Source organism: Magallana gigas, chromosome 7, assembly GCF_963853765.1.
Source record: "Magallana gigas chromosome 7, xbMagGiga1.1, whole genome shotgun sequence".
NCBI lineage: Eukaryota > Metazoa > Mollusca > Bivalvia > Ostreida > Ostreidae > Magallana > Magallana gigas.
Genome location: NC_088859.1, coordinates 3468233 through 3484862, shown reverse-complemented (window position 1 = coordinate 3484862; position 16630 = coordinate 3468233). Strand labels below are relative to the sequence as shown.

The window sequence follows — 16630 nt, the reverse complement described above, 5'->3', positions numbered from 1 at the left end:
TTTCAGTTTCGGTTTGCCAGAGTACATGTAACTGCATAGGAGAGTTGATTAAAATCAACTCCCAAAAACCAAAATGAAAAGGTACGTGCTACACTGTGGTGCCATTTTTCTGCCAAGTCAAGTCGAGATAACTATCTCGGCAAGTCAAGATAACTTTCCTTTTTCTCAACAAACTCCGACTTCTATTTTGTCCAGTCAAAATAAGCTATTATATTTTGTTACGATAACTATCTCGACAAGATAAGATAATTTATCTTGCATCTTGATTAAAATCTGTTGCATTTTCAAGTACTGCCATTCACAAAACGAGATAATACATGTAGGACAATTGTATAATCGTATTTCGGAAATCATTACTCAATCTCCTTACGTTTATGGAAAAGCACTTGTGCGTAATTAAAATGAAATATAACTAATGGCCCGTCAAATAGAGTTTGATAAATCATCTTTTAATATCTAATCTTCATTCATATCTGAATCTGTAATTAACATGAATATATGCTTATTATTTTAGATTCTTAGCATAACACTTTCAATCTCACGTAGTTTAAAGTATTTAAGTAGAGTGCAACTTTAAAATATGATGAAATGACGCAAAACACAGTGTGTTTTAAAAGGCATAAGTCCTGAGTAATGAGTTCCAAAACTCTAAAATTAGATACTATGCATAACTTAGCTCTTTTTGTGAATAGCAGTTTTTGCAAATGTCACGAATTTTATTCAAGAGACAAGATAAATGACCGGGATAGCTATCCCAACAAAAAGCCAGTCTTGATCGAGAAACTAGAAAGTTATCTCGACTTGATGAGATAGTTATCTTGACTTTACGTGATACTGCTATGATGACCAAAATTATGTGGATGGCAGAAATATGGCACCATAGTCTATACTTCTTTTAATCAACCTCTAGATAACAATTGGTTCAGATACTTTCCATCTCACTTTCGATGTTATATTTTGCCGTTCAAAAAGATATTGTTGCCTCCTCTAATTTGTCGCATTCTTTGTTCCTTTTGTCACCTTTTTTGTCTTTCTTGGAAATGTATTTAGCTTTTATTCTTATACGCTATTATATTCTATTCTTCTATTTCTTACATTAGTTGAGGCTTTGTCAGAGCTGATTTTTCTAAAGATAAAATGAAAGCAATGATATTTGTAATCATAGTTGTAATACTCATCGATAAAGCATACTTATTTCATCTCATAAATAAACGTCTGTAACATGAAGATATGTTTAAAAACTCAAATATTATTGTAAAAGACTAAACAATTTTTTTTCAAAAATCTAGAGTTTGTTATAGAGCAAATCATATGAGGGATATGATAAAGATTAGAATATTAGAAAGCTACTATCACATCTAATTTAAACGATTGTAAATTCATGCCCTTGTGCCCCATTCCCGAATTAGTTGATGGCTCGAAACTATCACTGATACTATTTAACCAAAAAAGGGATTTCCTAATCGATTTGTGCAAATTATGCGAAATTTAAAGCTATACACGCTATAATTTGCGTCAATTTTGAATAAAGGGGAAAATGTATGTGTTTGATTACTAATAAAAGTTACCTTTATGCTGTTAATTATAATGCTCAATTCGATCACGTAACAAATATATCAAATATTAAACAATAAAAAATATTTATTTTCCTGCCAGGAAAGTAATGCCTCCTCGTGAATATCAATCTATCACGTGATATCGACAGCTAAATTTAGTCTATCATACCAAAACTGGTGAAGGGTCAACATCTATATAATTGTGATAGTTTCACAAAGGAAAGGATATTTTCAGTAAAGCATAAATTTGTCCGATATACGAGTACAAACAAAAGAAAAAAAAATACAAGCCTGTGAGTAGATATGAATACTTCCTTTAAAAAAATGACGTAGACCTGTGTGTTTCCCCTATGTGCTATTTATAGATCCTATAAGTGTTAATGCAGAAGTAAGGGTATCGTGAATGACAAACGTAATTTACTCATTATACATGTATGCATTTCAAATTAACAACTGTTAAGCATATTAAAAATCAAGTTGGATTTTTAATTAGGCAAACAATAACGACCACCTAGTTCTCCGCGGACATGCGCAATGAGGTCGGTTTGCTCTTCCTTCATCAATATTCATGAAAAGGTCTATTTTCCTGGCAGGAAAATAAACAATTAAAATTTATATCTTTGTAACGAGATGGAATTCACCATTGTAATTTACAGATTAAGGATAGCTTTTATAAGTAGACAAACGCACGCGTTTTCACACTGTCATTCAAAATTGACGTAAATTATAGCGTGTATAGCTTTAAATATAATGATAAGAACTATTACAACAAATATATATATATATATATATATATATATATATATATATATATATATATATATATATATATATATATATATATGCTAATTGCACTCTAGTTTAAACCATATTTATTCAAGTTGCATGGTCCGATTTTTCGGTTATTACAGTATCAAATAATTTTCCATACAAGCTAATTATCTTTAAAAGTTATGGGCTTTCTCCTATTTAAACCAGCAGAATCGATCGTCTTACAAAGTTAGAAATATTCTAAGTAAATAAAGATAATTTCTTTATGTGCAAACGAAAAAAAACCCTAGATGCACCATGGGAATGTTGAGAAAATGGAAACGTTTTGTTTCGTTTCCCGAATGATTGGGTTTATATAATCCGCATGTTATGCATCGATTGTAAACAGTGCAGTGTCTATTATCATACACATACTTGGAATAACCATCGGTTAAAAGCGTTCACAAAATTTGATATCAAATCGGACCAAGCAGCTTTCATTAATCGATATTGTACATGTACATTTTAGAAACAATTCTTGAAATATTAAGAAAGAAGGTTTAAACCCTTGTAACAAAAAGATAATAAATGTCTACACAAAACGAAAACTAATGTTGAAGCATTATTATGTAGAGTTAGGTAATATAAAAATAACTTTGAACGTACACGTTTTATACTTGGTACAACGCCACTGTGGACAAATACTTTGAGGCAAATACTGCATGCCTTCCTCTACAATACAACACTGCGTCTACAAATATAAACAGTTACTTTACTTCATTATATGCAAACTTTTAATACGACTTTAAAACCATTTAAACAAATTCCAAACCGCATAGTAAATGCACGGGATTTGTATCTGCCAAGTTAAACTCTCTGAATAAACTTTAAACTATTGAAAGCAACTTTGGAATAAATGAGATGAACTAATGCATAAAAACACATTAATGGAGACAAGTTATGACATAAACTCTGACAATTATAAAGAATTTTCGATCCTAAAATCATCCTGGAAATTAAGACTCATATCGCCATACAATGAATAATAGTAGATATTTTAGAAACTGGAGTAAAGCTTCATATCGTTGATCATATTTATTAACTTATTTGTTAAAATGAGTGATTCGAATTTCAAAGTTTGATTTAAAAAAATCAAATTCCGATTACTATTTAGAGATGATTTCGTCCAAAAAACTAGACACTGCATTGCTTTTTTGTATTACATTTAGGTACACACCTTGTTCCACCAGTCTTGGTTTCTAGGGGAAATAACACCCACATCTTCTTTTCTTCGCGGATAAATACGGTTAAAAATCCATATTACGAGCATACTCAGGAAATAATTATCATTGGTTGAGAAAGACACAAGCCTGATTGATAACTGCCTGTTGTATTGGTATAATGTTTTAATAGTAACTTACAATAAAATATATTAAATATATTTGTAGTTAAAAGATACAGTGTTTGATAAATTCTTTTCAGAGGCAAAAAGAGCAATATTTCAAACACGCAAAAAAAAAACCCACCAGGAAAGGAAAATGCAACTCTATGTCTGGTAGTCTCAAAATAATCATAGATTTAGAAAAAACATGTTTATATTTGTATGTGTTTCTTATGGAAGCAGTCATTTATAAATGGGTAATGCATGTACAAGACTTAACATTTGTAGAAATCAGGGTTGGCTGGGAAATACCAGTGCTGGGAATTACCGGTGGTAAATACCGGTATTTCCCGTCCCGGTAAATACTACTGTTTTTCACTAAACTGAGAAATACTGGGAAATACAAATTTATAATCTTTATTTCTTATATTTGTTCAACGTAAAAGTTATGTTTAGAAAATAAAATACTAACAATAAGCATCAAAAACCAATTTATCATACTTTCCCATTTCACTGTCAGTTTATGAATCTTAAATTCCCCAGATCACCTATTCTCAAAGACTTCTAAAGCTACTAATGTACAAATTTTAGTCCAGCTTATTGAACTTCAATTTTTGTGTTTTACAGATTTATAATTCAAAGCACAAAATAAACTGTTATAATTAGTGTTGGTGTTACAAGTAAAAATTTAATAATCACACATGTTGTTTTGATGAGTAATTGACACTTGACAGTTTTGTGCTCCTGTTTTGAGGAGACATATACTATGAGTGGGACTGATTGACTTCTTCTTAGGTGTGTTGCATACTGAGGTAGGGACATAGTCACACTTTATTTCACATACTTTTCTTGCCCCATTTTCACATTTACCAAATAACAAGAAAATGGAACTTTCGATATAATGTTTATATAACTGTATAGATGCATCTATACCTGACTAAAGCCTGAAAAACAAAATAACAATGTTATCAATGAATGAACCATGTGTGGAGTATTCCTAAGAAGATAACCAATGCATTCTGACCAATCAAAACTTGTTAACATCAAATAACATTATAAAATGTCAAAAAGCTGAATAGGTTTACTATTGTCTACATCCGTACAGATTTGATTAAGACTAATGTTTAAGTATGAAGTACTATGATATGTAGTTTCTCAGTTTTTCCCAGGAAATACAAGTATTTCCCACCGTCCTGGGAAATATGAGTATGAGTATTTTCCGCTTTTTTTTGCCAACCCTGGTAGAAATAAGCCTACCTGTGACCGGTGTTTGACAATTTGAGTCGTCCGGTCTCTCTCCCTCCCAGCCATTCCCTGTACATCTCCAGGTGATACGACCCACCTTTGGGGGTATACAACTCATAGATGCTACCTCTCCCACATTGGTATACGGCCAGTTCCTGTCCTCAAAGTAAATGGCATCACATACTTGTATTTGTGGGGGGTTGTTGGTGGTGATCGTCACTTCAGTGGTAGTGGTTGGTATTTTGGTGGTGGTAAGTGGTGGTAGTGTATACACTAGAACAAACGCATTTAATAAATTACTCATATATCAGATAAATACAGGTGAAAGAAGATTCAAATGATTTTAATTAGACAGGGTCACGTGATCCCGTCTATTAGTTTACTGTCAGCCAAAGTCTCAAACTGGAAGGCACGCGTAGAACAAATGCATTGAGTCTACGCGTAAGAAAAGAGTGCAGAAATTGTTCATGCATTTCAGTAAATATGTATTATACAAACACGTATTAAATCTTTTTGAGTTCTTAATATAAAAACCAAGTTCTATAAAGAAAATAAACATATAGTTCTATTGATCAAAATATTCTTGCTCGGATTCAATTGTTGTAGCGATTTGTGGAATAAGTTAAGTAACTGAATGCACAACGCCGTTGACGATTCAGTTGGTGGACGAGCTCATTAATTAATAGAAGGGGTTGAAGGTTGAATCGAAAGCAATTTGCCATTTTTGAAAAGTTGTTCATTTTATTTTAACAATCTATAACCTGAATACTTAAAACTTCATGCGCGAGCCGAAGTTAAAATCTGGACGGGTTATACACAGCTGTCTTAAATATAAAGAATATATTTCATTGGCTTCCAGTCTACTTGCGGTATGACTGCTGTTCATCTCTACAGGAATTTTGTACATAAAAAATAATAACATGTCTTGAGAGTTGCCTTCTCGTTCATTGATTCATTAGTAAATTAACTTGAATTTAAATTTAGAACAATGCATTATAAGCAAAATAGATTATACATTTTGGGTGACCAATACATCAAATTATATATACAATCTTATCGATTGAGGAATCAAGTTAAATTTTAATGTTCATGTTAACCGGTTTAGTTGGAATATGTATGTATTATTTTTTTATTCTCCCGGTTAGTTGTAGTTTTTATAATTTTTCCTGGAGTCCTATTTCACATAAAATTCCGCTGAGACAATTTTCTAAAATTATGAAGGACAGTCCCGGTAGGGATTTCGTAAAATTTAGACAAAGTATCAGGCAATTAAAAAAAGCCGAATTTTAACATAAAATGAAATACCTAATTCAAACTCATAAGTTTTGGAAGAATATTAGAGGAAAACCTGGACCAAAACATCTTTCATGACCCCGTCTTTCAGTACTCTGAGTACTTTGATTTATATATTCATTGATCCATCAAGGCGCAATGTTACTGGTAATGTACCACTTAACTGAGAGTTCGGGTTTGTAGCACGCGACAATCCCAGATTCTCTGTTTGAATACTGTATATTCCTAATTAAACCCGTGTAAAATCGCGAGAAGCACCCTCCGCTGATTTTAAGTTCTCGCCATTATTTTCTGAGAGTTGGGAACCATAAGAGAGAGAGTAAAAATGTATACCTTCGCGATTTTATATTCCCGCGATTTGATACTTGTAAACCGGCGGGATCGCGGAATTAAGTACTCGCGTAAAATAAGGAATTTACAGTAAAGTAAAGAAAAGTAAGTTTGCTTGAAAACTTTCTTGAATATGTTTTATACATGAGCTTAAACGATCATCGTTTACCGCTGATTTACATCTTTTCACTTTCAGCAGTGGGGGAAGTGACCTTAATAAGTTAAAAATAGAACATTACCTTTTTAGACGGAGGCTGTATAAAAGCCTCCATATACTGTGGTTTCATTAATTTTCGTGGGTATCAATTTTCATGGATTTTCTGAAAACCACAGTTTCAAGGATAAGTAATTTCGTGGCCAATAATCCTATCAATACAAAATGTTACTTGATATTGAACTTCAATGAACATTTAATTTCGTGGATCAACTTAACAACGAAATCCACGAAAATTTGTATTCAACGAATATTGATGAAACCACAGTAATGTGATTGTCTTGCCCGTGACTTCAAATAATGAGGATTCCTCAAGCACCATCTAGCGGTGGACGAAACAATGAATAATTATGAGATTCAATGAATAAACATGGTTTGCTTCTTTGTCTCTGTCGTATATGGTTTGTGTATTATTAATTAATCTCACGCGGAGACGTATCTTTCTTTACAGCTGCGCATCCCCCCCTTCCCCTCCCCGCAAGTGATTTGGAAAGTCGGTGTGTTTTTTAAGCTGATAAGAGTGTCGCGCGTGAAAAACAATAGATAGAATTGACAAGAATATCATATGATACAACAAATAGCCATAATATATATCATTAAAAATAGTACCATATAACTGGACTTCATTGTTAGGCATACTTCCTTTATCTTTGCTAGAAAGCAAACATCACAAACAGTAAAGAATACATTTACTTCATTGTTAGGCATGCTTCCTTTCTCTTTTCTTGAAATCAAGTATCACAAACAGTGTAGAATACTTCATTGTTAGGCATGCATTCTTTTTCTTTACTTGAAATCAAACATCACAAACAGTGTAGAATACTTTATTGTTAGGCATGCTTCCTTTCTCTTTACTTGAAATCAAACATCACAAACAGTGTAGAATACTTTATTGTTAGGCATACATGCATTTCTCCTTACTTGAAATGAAAACTATTAGAACGAAATGTTTCCCTTATCATGGAAGGAACACGTGGTGATCCTCGCGCGTTGATTTGATTAACAGGGTGACACGTGGACTAGGACTGAAACTGCATGCTGAATTCAATCACAATGTACTATATTATTTTGTGGATATTAATTCTATGAATATATAATATTAGTATATTCCAAATGAATGTACGCAAAAGTACGCCTAAAACACTTTCTCTCTCTCTATCTCTCTCTCTCTCTCTCTCTCTCTCTCTCTCTCACATAACGATCATAATAAGAGAATATCTGGATCGACGACACTCATTAATCAAGAAACCCCTTCTGTAAGACTGTAAGATAGAAAAAAGGGGGGTGTTGTACGGTTAGACGAAGTATTTTGCAATTTAGAGGATATCTTTTGTCTTGAACAGGTGTGAAAACATCTATGACATGCTGTATTCTACCTTGGGTTTGCAAATCACTATACACAGGAAATAATATCGACTTAATCTAAATATACACAAGAAAGGAAATGTGTACATATATACATGTGGTTTGCATTGTATTTTTCAGCTAATATCTACCTAACTCTGATGTCAACCTGAAAAATATTCTCGCGACCTTAAATTGCCATAATACTAAACCGCTTCGCGAATATTCTAGCATGATAAGCGGAAAGCGCGCTGTTTTTCATTAAATAAAAAAAACATATATTGTCATTAGTTTAATTTCCTCCGAAATGATGCATCCGTATATCAGTAGTTCCAGTACTTTGATTGTGATACGTTATTATATCCCTTCTTTGATTTGATATATATAATCAATACATATAACATGTATAAACAAAAGAAATTTATCAATTTCTGAGAGATTCATAGTGCAGTTGAACGCCTGATTGCACAGTTATGTATTGAATAGTCAACGTTTTTGTGTATTACCGTATGATAATAAACGAATAATGTTATGAGTTTTGGTTATACTGCTGATAAGGCAAGTAATAACATTGTCTTTGTTTGTAAGGCACATTATACTTATTGCATTTTCATAGAACTAGGTTTTGATTCTACACATGGTATTCCTACTTACACCCACAGCAGCTTTTCTAAGCAGGAAATATTTCAAAATCATAAATCCGTTATGGATATCTTTAATATCCCCAATAAACAAAATGAATTTGATTTACCCTATTTATACTGGATTCCAAAGCTTCACAAAAGATCTTACAAAGAAAGATATATAGCAGGTTCCAGTAAATGGTCTACCAAACCTCTCTCTTTACTTCTTATCAAAATTCTTACAGTAGTGAACGAGAAACTTCAAGAGTACTGTTCAACAATATACTCCAGAAGTAGTGTGAATCAGATGTGGATACTAAAAAACTCAAAAGAATTATTAGAAACTTTGAGTGCACTGTCCATTATCATATTAGTACCTGTACTACTGTATCATTGCTTGTTCTCTGGTAATTCAATAACTTATTATTGGACAGTTATCTGTATGTATTCAATCATATCACTATTTCTCCCCCGACACCAGAAATGTAAGACTTACACAGAGTGATGTAGCATCCCTGGTCATTGAAGAAGGTTCCCCTCTCCAGATTAGCCACACAAGAGCTGACCTGTATCGCATTAGACTGACCAAAGCTCTCGTAGTTCTGTTTCATGTTACGCATACACCCCTCAAAACTGCCTAGTACACCCTGAACAAAATAATTATAACTCTTGTGTGATTTTTTTCAGGGTCATTGTACATACATGTGATTCTAATGGTCAGAATAAGATTGTGTTAATCATGGCCTAGTGATTAAACCAGCCGTTACCATTCATTCCGTAGAACACGTACCTGTAAGTGTTTCTTGACTTTGTCATTAGAGGATAGGTCTGGATTAATCCCACCCACAAAGAATGGCTTTCGGAGGTTCAGCGACTGTGTTGGACCAGGGGAGGTTCCCTCTTTAGCTGCACCCCCATCCACAGAGATCTTCCCTGTCTTCTTATTTCTTCCAAACTCCACGGTGTGCCATTTGCCGTCATTGTATTTTTGGTCAGTTTTAAGATTCAGGGCCCCAGAGCCACTGTTGAAAGAGAAAACAAGATGGCCGTCTTTCATGATGAGGGAGATGAAGTCTGTCTTTCGTCTGTCTGTGGCATACAACATAATTCCTCCACTGCTTGTTGTCTTAAACTCTATCTCTATGGTGGCGCTACAATGAAATAAAATCACGCTGGTGCTTATTTCAATCAAACATTTAAGAACTGCTCAACATCATGGAAATTTTCCCTTCACTTTATTTTGAACAGTACACAATAATGAGACATGCTTCTTACTTGACTCTCAGACTCTTCCAGCCCACATACTCGTGGCGGCTCGTCAGCGTGTCACCAAACTTGAAGCCCTCCACGTCTCCTGGACTGATCGCCTCGACGTCAACATTTGACGGCAGGCGACACTTCTCCTCTCGAGGCACTGTCACTTCCTTAGTTGACTCCTCAGCTTTTAAATATCAAACAAAAGTCTTTGAGAATAAGTGATCTGGGGAATTTAAGATTCATAAACTGACAGTGAAATGGGAAAGTATGATAAATTGGTTTTTGATGCTTATTGTTAATATCTTATTTTCTAAACATAACTTTTACGTTGAACAAGTATAAGAAATAAAGATTATAAATTTGTATTTCCCAGTATTTCTCAGTTTAGTGAAAAACAGTAGTATTTACCGGGACGGGAAATACCGGTATTTACCACTGGTAAATCCCAGCACTGGTATTTCCCAGCCAACCCTGAATTCTACAAATGTACATGCTTTACCCATTTATAACATGAAACTGTTAGAGTAAATGACTGCTTCCATAAGAAACATATACAAATATGAACATGTTTTTTCTAAATCTATGATTATTTTGAGACTACCAGACATAGAGTTGCATTTTCCTTTCCTGGTGGTTTTTTTGCGTGTTTGAAATATTGCTCTTTTTGCCTCTGAAAAGAATTTATCAACACTGTATCTTTTAACTACAAATGTATTTAATATATTTTATTGTAAGTTACTATTAAAACATTATACCAATACAACAGGCAGTTATCAATCAGGCTTGTGTCTTTCTCAACCAATGATAATTATTTGCTGAGTATGCTCGTAATATGGATTTTTAACCGTATTTATCCGCGAAGAAAAGAAAAGACTTCTAGAGCTGCTAATGTACAAATTTTAGTCCAGCTTATTGAACTTCAATTTTTGTGTTTTACAGAATTATAATTCAAAGCACAAAATAAACTGTTATAATTAGTGTTGGTGTTACAAGTCAAAATTTAATAATCACACATGTTGTTTTGATGAGTAATTGACACTTGACAGTTTTGTGCTCCTGTTTTGAGGAGACATATACTATGAGTGAGACTGATTGACTTCTTCTTAGGTGTGTTGCATACTGAGGTAGGGATACAGTCACACTTTATTTTTCATAATTTATTTCACATTTTTCACATTTACCAAATAACAAGAAAATGGAACTTTTGATATAATGTTTATGATAACTGTATAGATGCACCTATACCTGACTAAAGCCTGAAAAACAAAATAACAATGGTGTCAATGAATGAACCATGTTTGGAGTATTCATAAGAAGATAACCAATGCATTCTGACCAGTCAAAACTCGTTAAAATCAAAGAACATTATAAAATGTAATATATCTGACAAAGTGTACTATTGTCTATATCCCTACATATTTGATTAAGACTAATGTTTAAGTATGAAGTACTATGATATGTAGTTGTACTTTATTTCCCAGTTTTTCCCAGAAAATACAAGTATTTCCCAGGAAATACAAGTATTTCCCAGGAAATACCAGTATTTCCCACCGTCCTGTGAAATATGAGTATTTCCCGCTTTTTTGCCAACCCTGGTAGAAATAAGCCTACCTGTGACCGGTGTTTGACAATTTGAGTCGTCCGGTCTCTCTCCCTCCCAGCCATTCCCTGTACATCTCCAGGTGATACGACCCACCTTTGGGGGTATACAACTCATAGATGCTACCTCTCCCACATTGGTATACGGCCAGTTCCTGTCCTCAAAGTAAATGGCATCACAGACTTGTATTTGTGGGGGGTTGTTGATGGTGACCGTCACTTCGGTGGCAGTGGTTGGTATTTTGGTGGTGGTTAGTGGTGGTAGTGTATACACTAGAACAAACGCATTTAATAAATTACTCATATATCAGATATATACAGGTGAAAGAAGATTCAAATGATTTTAATTAGACGGGGTCACGTTACCCCGTCTATTAGTTTACTGTCAGCCAAAGTCTCAAACTGGAAGGCACGCGTAGAACAAATGCATTGAGTCTACGCGTAAGAAAAGAGTGCAGAAGTTGTTCATGCATTTCAGTAAATATGTATTATACAAACACGTATTAAATCTTTTTTTGAGTCCTTAATATAAAAACCAAGTTCTATAAAGAAAATAAACATATAGTTCTATTGATCAAAATATTCTTGCTCGGATTCAATTGTTGTAGCGATTTGTGGAATAAGTTAAGTAGCTGAATGCACAACGCCGTTGACGATTCAGTTGGTGGACGCGCTCATTTATTAATAGAAGGGGTTGAGGGTTGAATCGAATGCAATTTGCCATTTTTGAAAAGTTGTTCATTTTATTTTAACAATCTATAATCTGAATACTTAAAACTTCATGCACGAGCCGAAGTTAAAATCTGGACGGGTTATACACAGCTGTCTTAAATATTAAGAAGGTATTTCATTGGCTTTCAGTCTACTTGTGGTATGACTGCTGTTCATCTCTAAAGGAATTTTGTACATAAAAAATAATAACATATCTGAATATTTGCCTTCTCGTTCATTGATTCTTTAGTAAATTTAACTGAATTTTTAAGCAAAATCTTTCTAGATTATACATTTTGGGTGACCAATATATCAAATTATATATACAATTTTATCGATTAAGGAATCAAGTTAGATTTTAATGTTCATGTTAACCGGCTTAGTTGGAATATGTATGTATTATTTTTTTATTCTCCCGGTTAGTTGTAGTTTTTATAATTTTTCTTGGAGTCCTATTTCACATAAAATACCGCTGAGACAATTTTCTAAAATTATGAAGAACAGTCCCAGTCGGGATTTCGTTAAATTTAGACAATGTATCAGGCAATTGAAAAAAGCCGAATTTTAACATAGAATGAAATACCTAATTCAAACTCATAATTTTTGGAAGAATATTAGAGAAAAACCTGGACCAAAACATCTTTCATGACCCCGTCTTTCAGTACTCTCAGTACTTTGATTTATATATTCATTGGAGTTCTCACCAATGGGTTCACAAGTATAGTACACCTGTAGATATTTAGAGGTGTTAACACAAGGATCTCCAAACACATCATTTGATGCCATAATCTCACATTTGGGATGACCATCGCACCTAAAATGATATCCAACATCAAATATCAGCCCCTGATGGAATGGATGTATCAATTACTATGTATTTATATAGAATCTTAAAATTAAAAAAAAAGTCAACCATAGAAAACAAAAGATATCATTATTAGGAAGATCATTGTAAGATTTATTTAACAAATCCTGAGGGTTATAATTTGGTGTTTATGGTATCCTAAAACTTACGACCTATCAATAGAAAACCAACTTATAAAGATTCGGTTCATTTTATTTTCTTTTTTGATATTATAGTCCTTTGAGAATCTGTCTGTTAAGGTACATAAATGAGCATGACATACCAAAAGTTATAATTTTGTACTGCATGGTTATGATTGTCTACCTCTCCCAGAAAATATGGCATTTTAAAAACAAGAGGTCCATGGGGCCACATCGTTCACCTGAGCAACAATGACTTTATATGGGCGATCAAAGGATATTGAACCATATGGCCCCTCAGAGAATAACAAAAAATAAATATTGTAAAGTATTCGAATTTTACTTTTATTTTGCATACATCTAATCTTTGACGGTGTACCTTTACGGAATACCATTTTTACCAAAAATAAGAAAATCCTATGCAAGACATAAAACTAAGCTTTTGGTAGGGGTACACTGTTAACTTCCAATTACCCATACTTTCGTTCTGCCCCCTCCTCCCCCCTCCCCCCACTTTTCCTTAACTTCTTAATATTTATTTTATTTTTTTTAAATAATATTTATTGTTTAATATTACACCAGTTGGTGGAATGAACTATATTTTCATTAGAAAAATTCCTATAGATGTGAAGAATATAATTGTGCCTCATTGCTCTTAATTCCTCAATTAAGGTCAGACGCGACCTATCTTCCATTTTTTATATTTTTTCCTATCTCCACAATGTGAAGATTTCCACTTACTAATTTTAAAGCTACATTTTAATGTTATTTGACTCTTTTTTAATTTCGATATAAAGTGTTCAATTAAAAAAGTATTGTATGGCTTTATTTAAAAGCATTCAAATGCATTTTGCATGCCATTTTAAGAAAAATTCGAAATATTCTAGCTCCGAAAAGAGCGTGGTATTGTATTCTGAATGTTTGGGAATTAACACGTTTAAATGTTAATAGATAAGTAATAAAATATCCAGGAAATTTATATAAGATTGAAGAACGTCTCGTGTGTCTTTAAAAAATATTTTTAAAAAAATGGTCTTCCCCATTATGAACGACTGTTGTTTACCTGACGTAATCTCCCGTGACTTTTTTTAACCTTACTCACTTGATTGATGAATACACTCAAATGAAAAATGTTGTCACGTGACATGTAAAAGAGTTATTATAGTCAATGTATTGACAGGCAGATCACTGTATATTACTAAGACCCACCCATTATTTTCATCTTTATCCAAAAAACAACAAATGGCTACAAACCAAGATGATTTTACGCTGTAATATTTTCTTATGAATAGCGATAATGCCTTTATCCCCGTAACAAAATGTGTCAGAACTATGGAAACTGTTTTAACGATTTCGTTTTTATTTTACTCGTGTATGAGAAACTATCAAAATTAATGTTAAATTAATATAATTCATCGTATAAAGATAGGGCCCCAGAAAGTAGTAACAGCATATCATCTTTTAAATTTTTATACAAGTATTTAACGTTTAGCGAGACAATTCTAATGATCAACAAAAATTTCAGCGTCAATCGTAGAATTATATCAAGATACAGAGCTCAAAATTTTGCTAGACAACAAAATAAAAACTATATATGAAAGAAGAAAAACATCTACAAAACTAGCACTAAATTAAAAACTAAATAATATTTAAAAACTAAATAACAAATAAACACTGGATCGATAAAAACTAAATAATAAATAAACACCGGATCGATCCGGTGTTTATATATTATTTAGTTTTTATATATTATTAGTTTTAAGTTTAGTGCTAGTTTTGTATATGTTTTTCTTCTTTCATATGTAGTTTTTACTTTGTTGTCCTGAAGAAGGGACGGGTTAACCTGAAAATTTGACAATATTTTACTTTATTGTTTGTGTTGTTGGTTATTTTTAGTGCTCTCATCTTATAACCGTGTATCTTTTGATCCGACTCTATAGATAACAAGTGTTGTTGGTTTGTTAGTGCTTCATATATGTATGTATGTATGTATGTATGTATGTATGTATGTATGTATGTATGTATGTATATATATATATATATATATATATATATATATATATATATATATATATATATATATATATATATATATATATATATATATATATATATAAACAACACCTCTCTGCTACAATTCTTTTGGAATCAGGGAGAAGACATGACACACTCGAGCCTTCAGTTGTACGATGGTTGTTACACAACGTCAAGGTTAATCTTCCATAGTTTGCCCGAGTGATGCGGATGATTCCGTTTTTCTGTTCACAGTCCAGTTTCACCACACTATCTTCACATGCTATGGACGTACTCTCTGGTGTGACTTTTCGGGGGTTATAGATAGTGGAACCTATAGAATCAGATGTAAAGAAATGTTCAGGTGTGTTATATAATTATATCCTAACATTGTTAAAGCTGGTACAAAATCATGTTTACAGATTTAATCTTACTATTGATATTTTTGCTATCTTACAAATTATTGAAAATATTGCTTTGTAACATAAATGCATCAGCCAAGTGGAGTGTGTGTGTGTGTGTGTGTGTGTGTATGTATATATATATATATATATATATATATATATATATATATATATATATATATATATATATATATATATATATATATATATATATATATATATATATATATATGTGTGTGTGTGTGTGTGTGTGTGTGTGTGTGTGTGTGGTGTGCTTTGATCAGTAAAAGATAAAAATGACATACCTGAGCCAGAGGTGACCAGCCAAACTAACGACAGGAGGAGCATGGCGACCTCTGATAATGACATGAGCTATACATGAGTTATAGTATAGGTCTATAGACAGACGAAAAAGACAAGAGACCCTTAAAAAAAATTACTCATTGAATCTTTAACTAAAAGATTAAGAGCTAGGTAGCACTAAAACATTATTATACTAAACCAGTATTTAAACCAAGATAAAGTAAATGTGTGGAGCAACCAGGTTTTTGAAATTTGAGATATGAATTCCATAATGCTTTAGGACAGCAGACCGAATTCACTTCTACAGTAGTGATTTTCATGAAAATTTTATATGAGTTAGAATTACTAAAGATATATCAAAATCAACCAAAAAATTAACATGAAAATCGAATTAGATTATTAAGGACCATTACAAATAATGTGTGTATTTCTTTTCTTTTTCAATTGAACATAATGGAGAAAAGCGTTCTTCTGAGAGGGAAAATAATTTCAAAAAACATTCTGCAATGGATTTTCTATCCAATTAAAATGTGATACAAGATCGTTTTGAATTTGCATCATTTTAAAAATAACAATGTCATCGAATTTGTTTTTACGGGGCACATGTCAAAGTGCGATGTGAC

The 16630-nt window shown here is 32.6% G+C and overlaps 1 protein-coding gene across 1 annotated transcript; it reads right to left on the bottom strand.

Annotated features, from left to right (window-relative positions):
• Positions 1-4825: 4825 nt before the first annotated feature.
• On the bottom strand, positions 4826-16127 carry LOC117684259 (uncharacterized). Its single transcript, XM_034455586.2, has 8 exons — positions 16010-16127; positions 15412-15634; positions 13008-13117; positions 11605-11865; positions 10012-10177; positions 9527-9887; positions 9233-9383; positions 4826-5205 (listed from the first exon to the last, which is right to left on the bottom strand). Exons 1-8 carry the CDS (start codon positions 16071-16073, stop codon positions 4826-4828), a joined length of 1716 nt encoding a protein of 571 aa, XP_034311477.2. The 5' UTR covers positions 16074-16127.
• Positions 16128-16630: the final 503 nt, after the last annotated feature.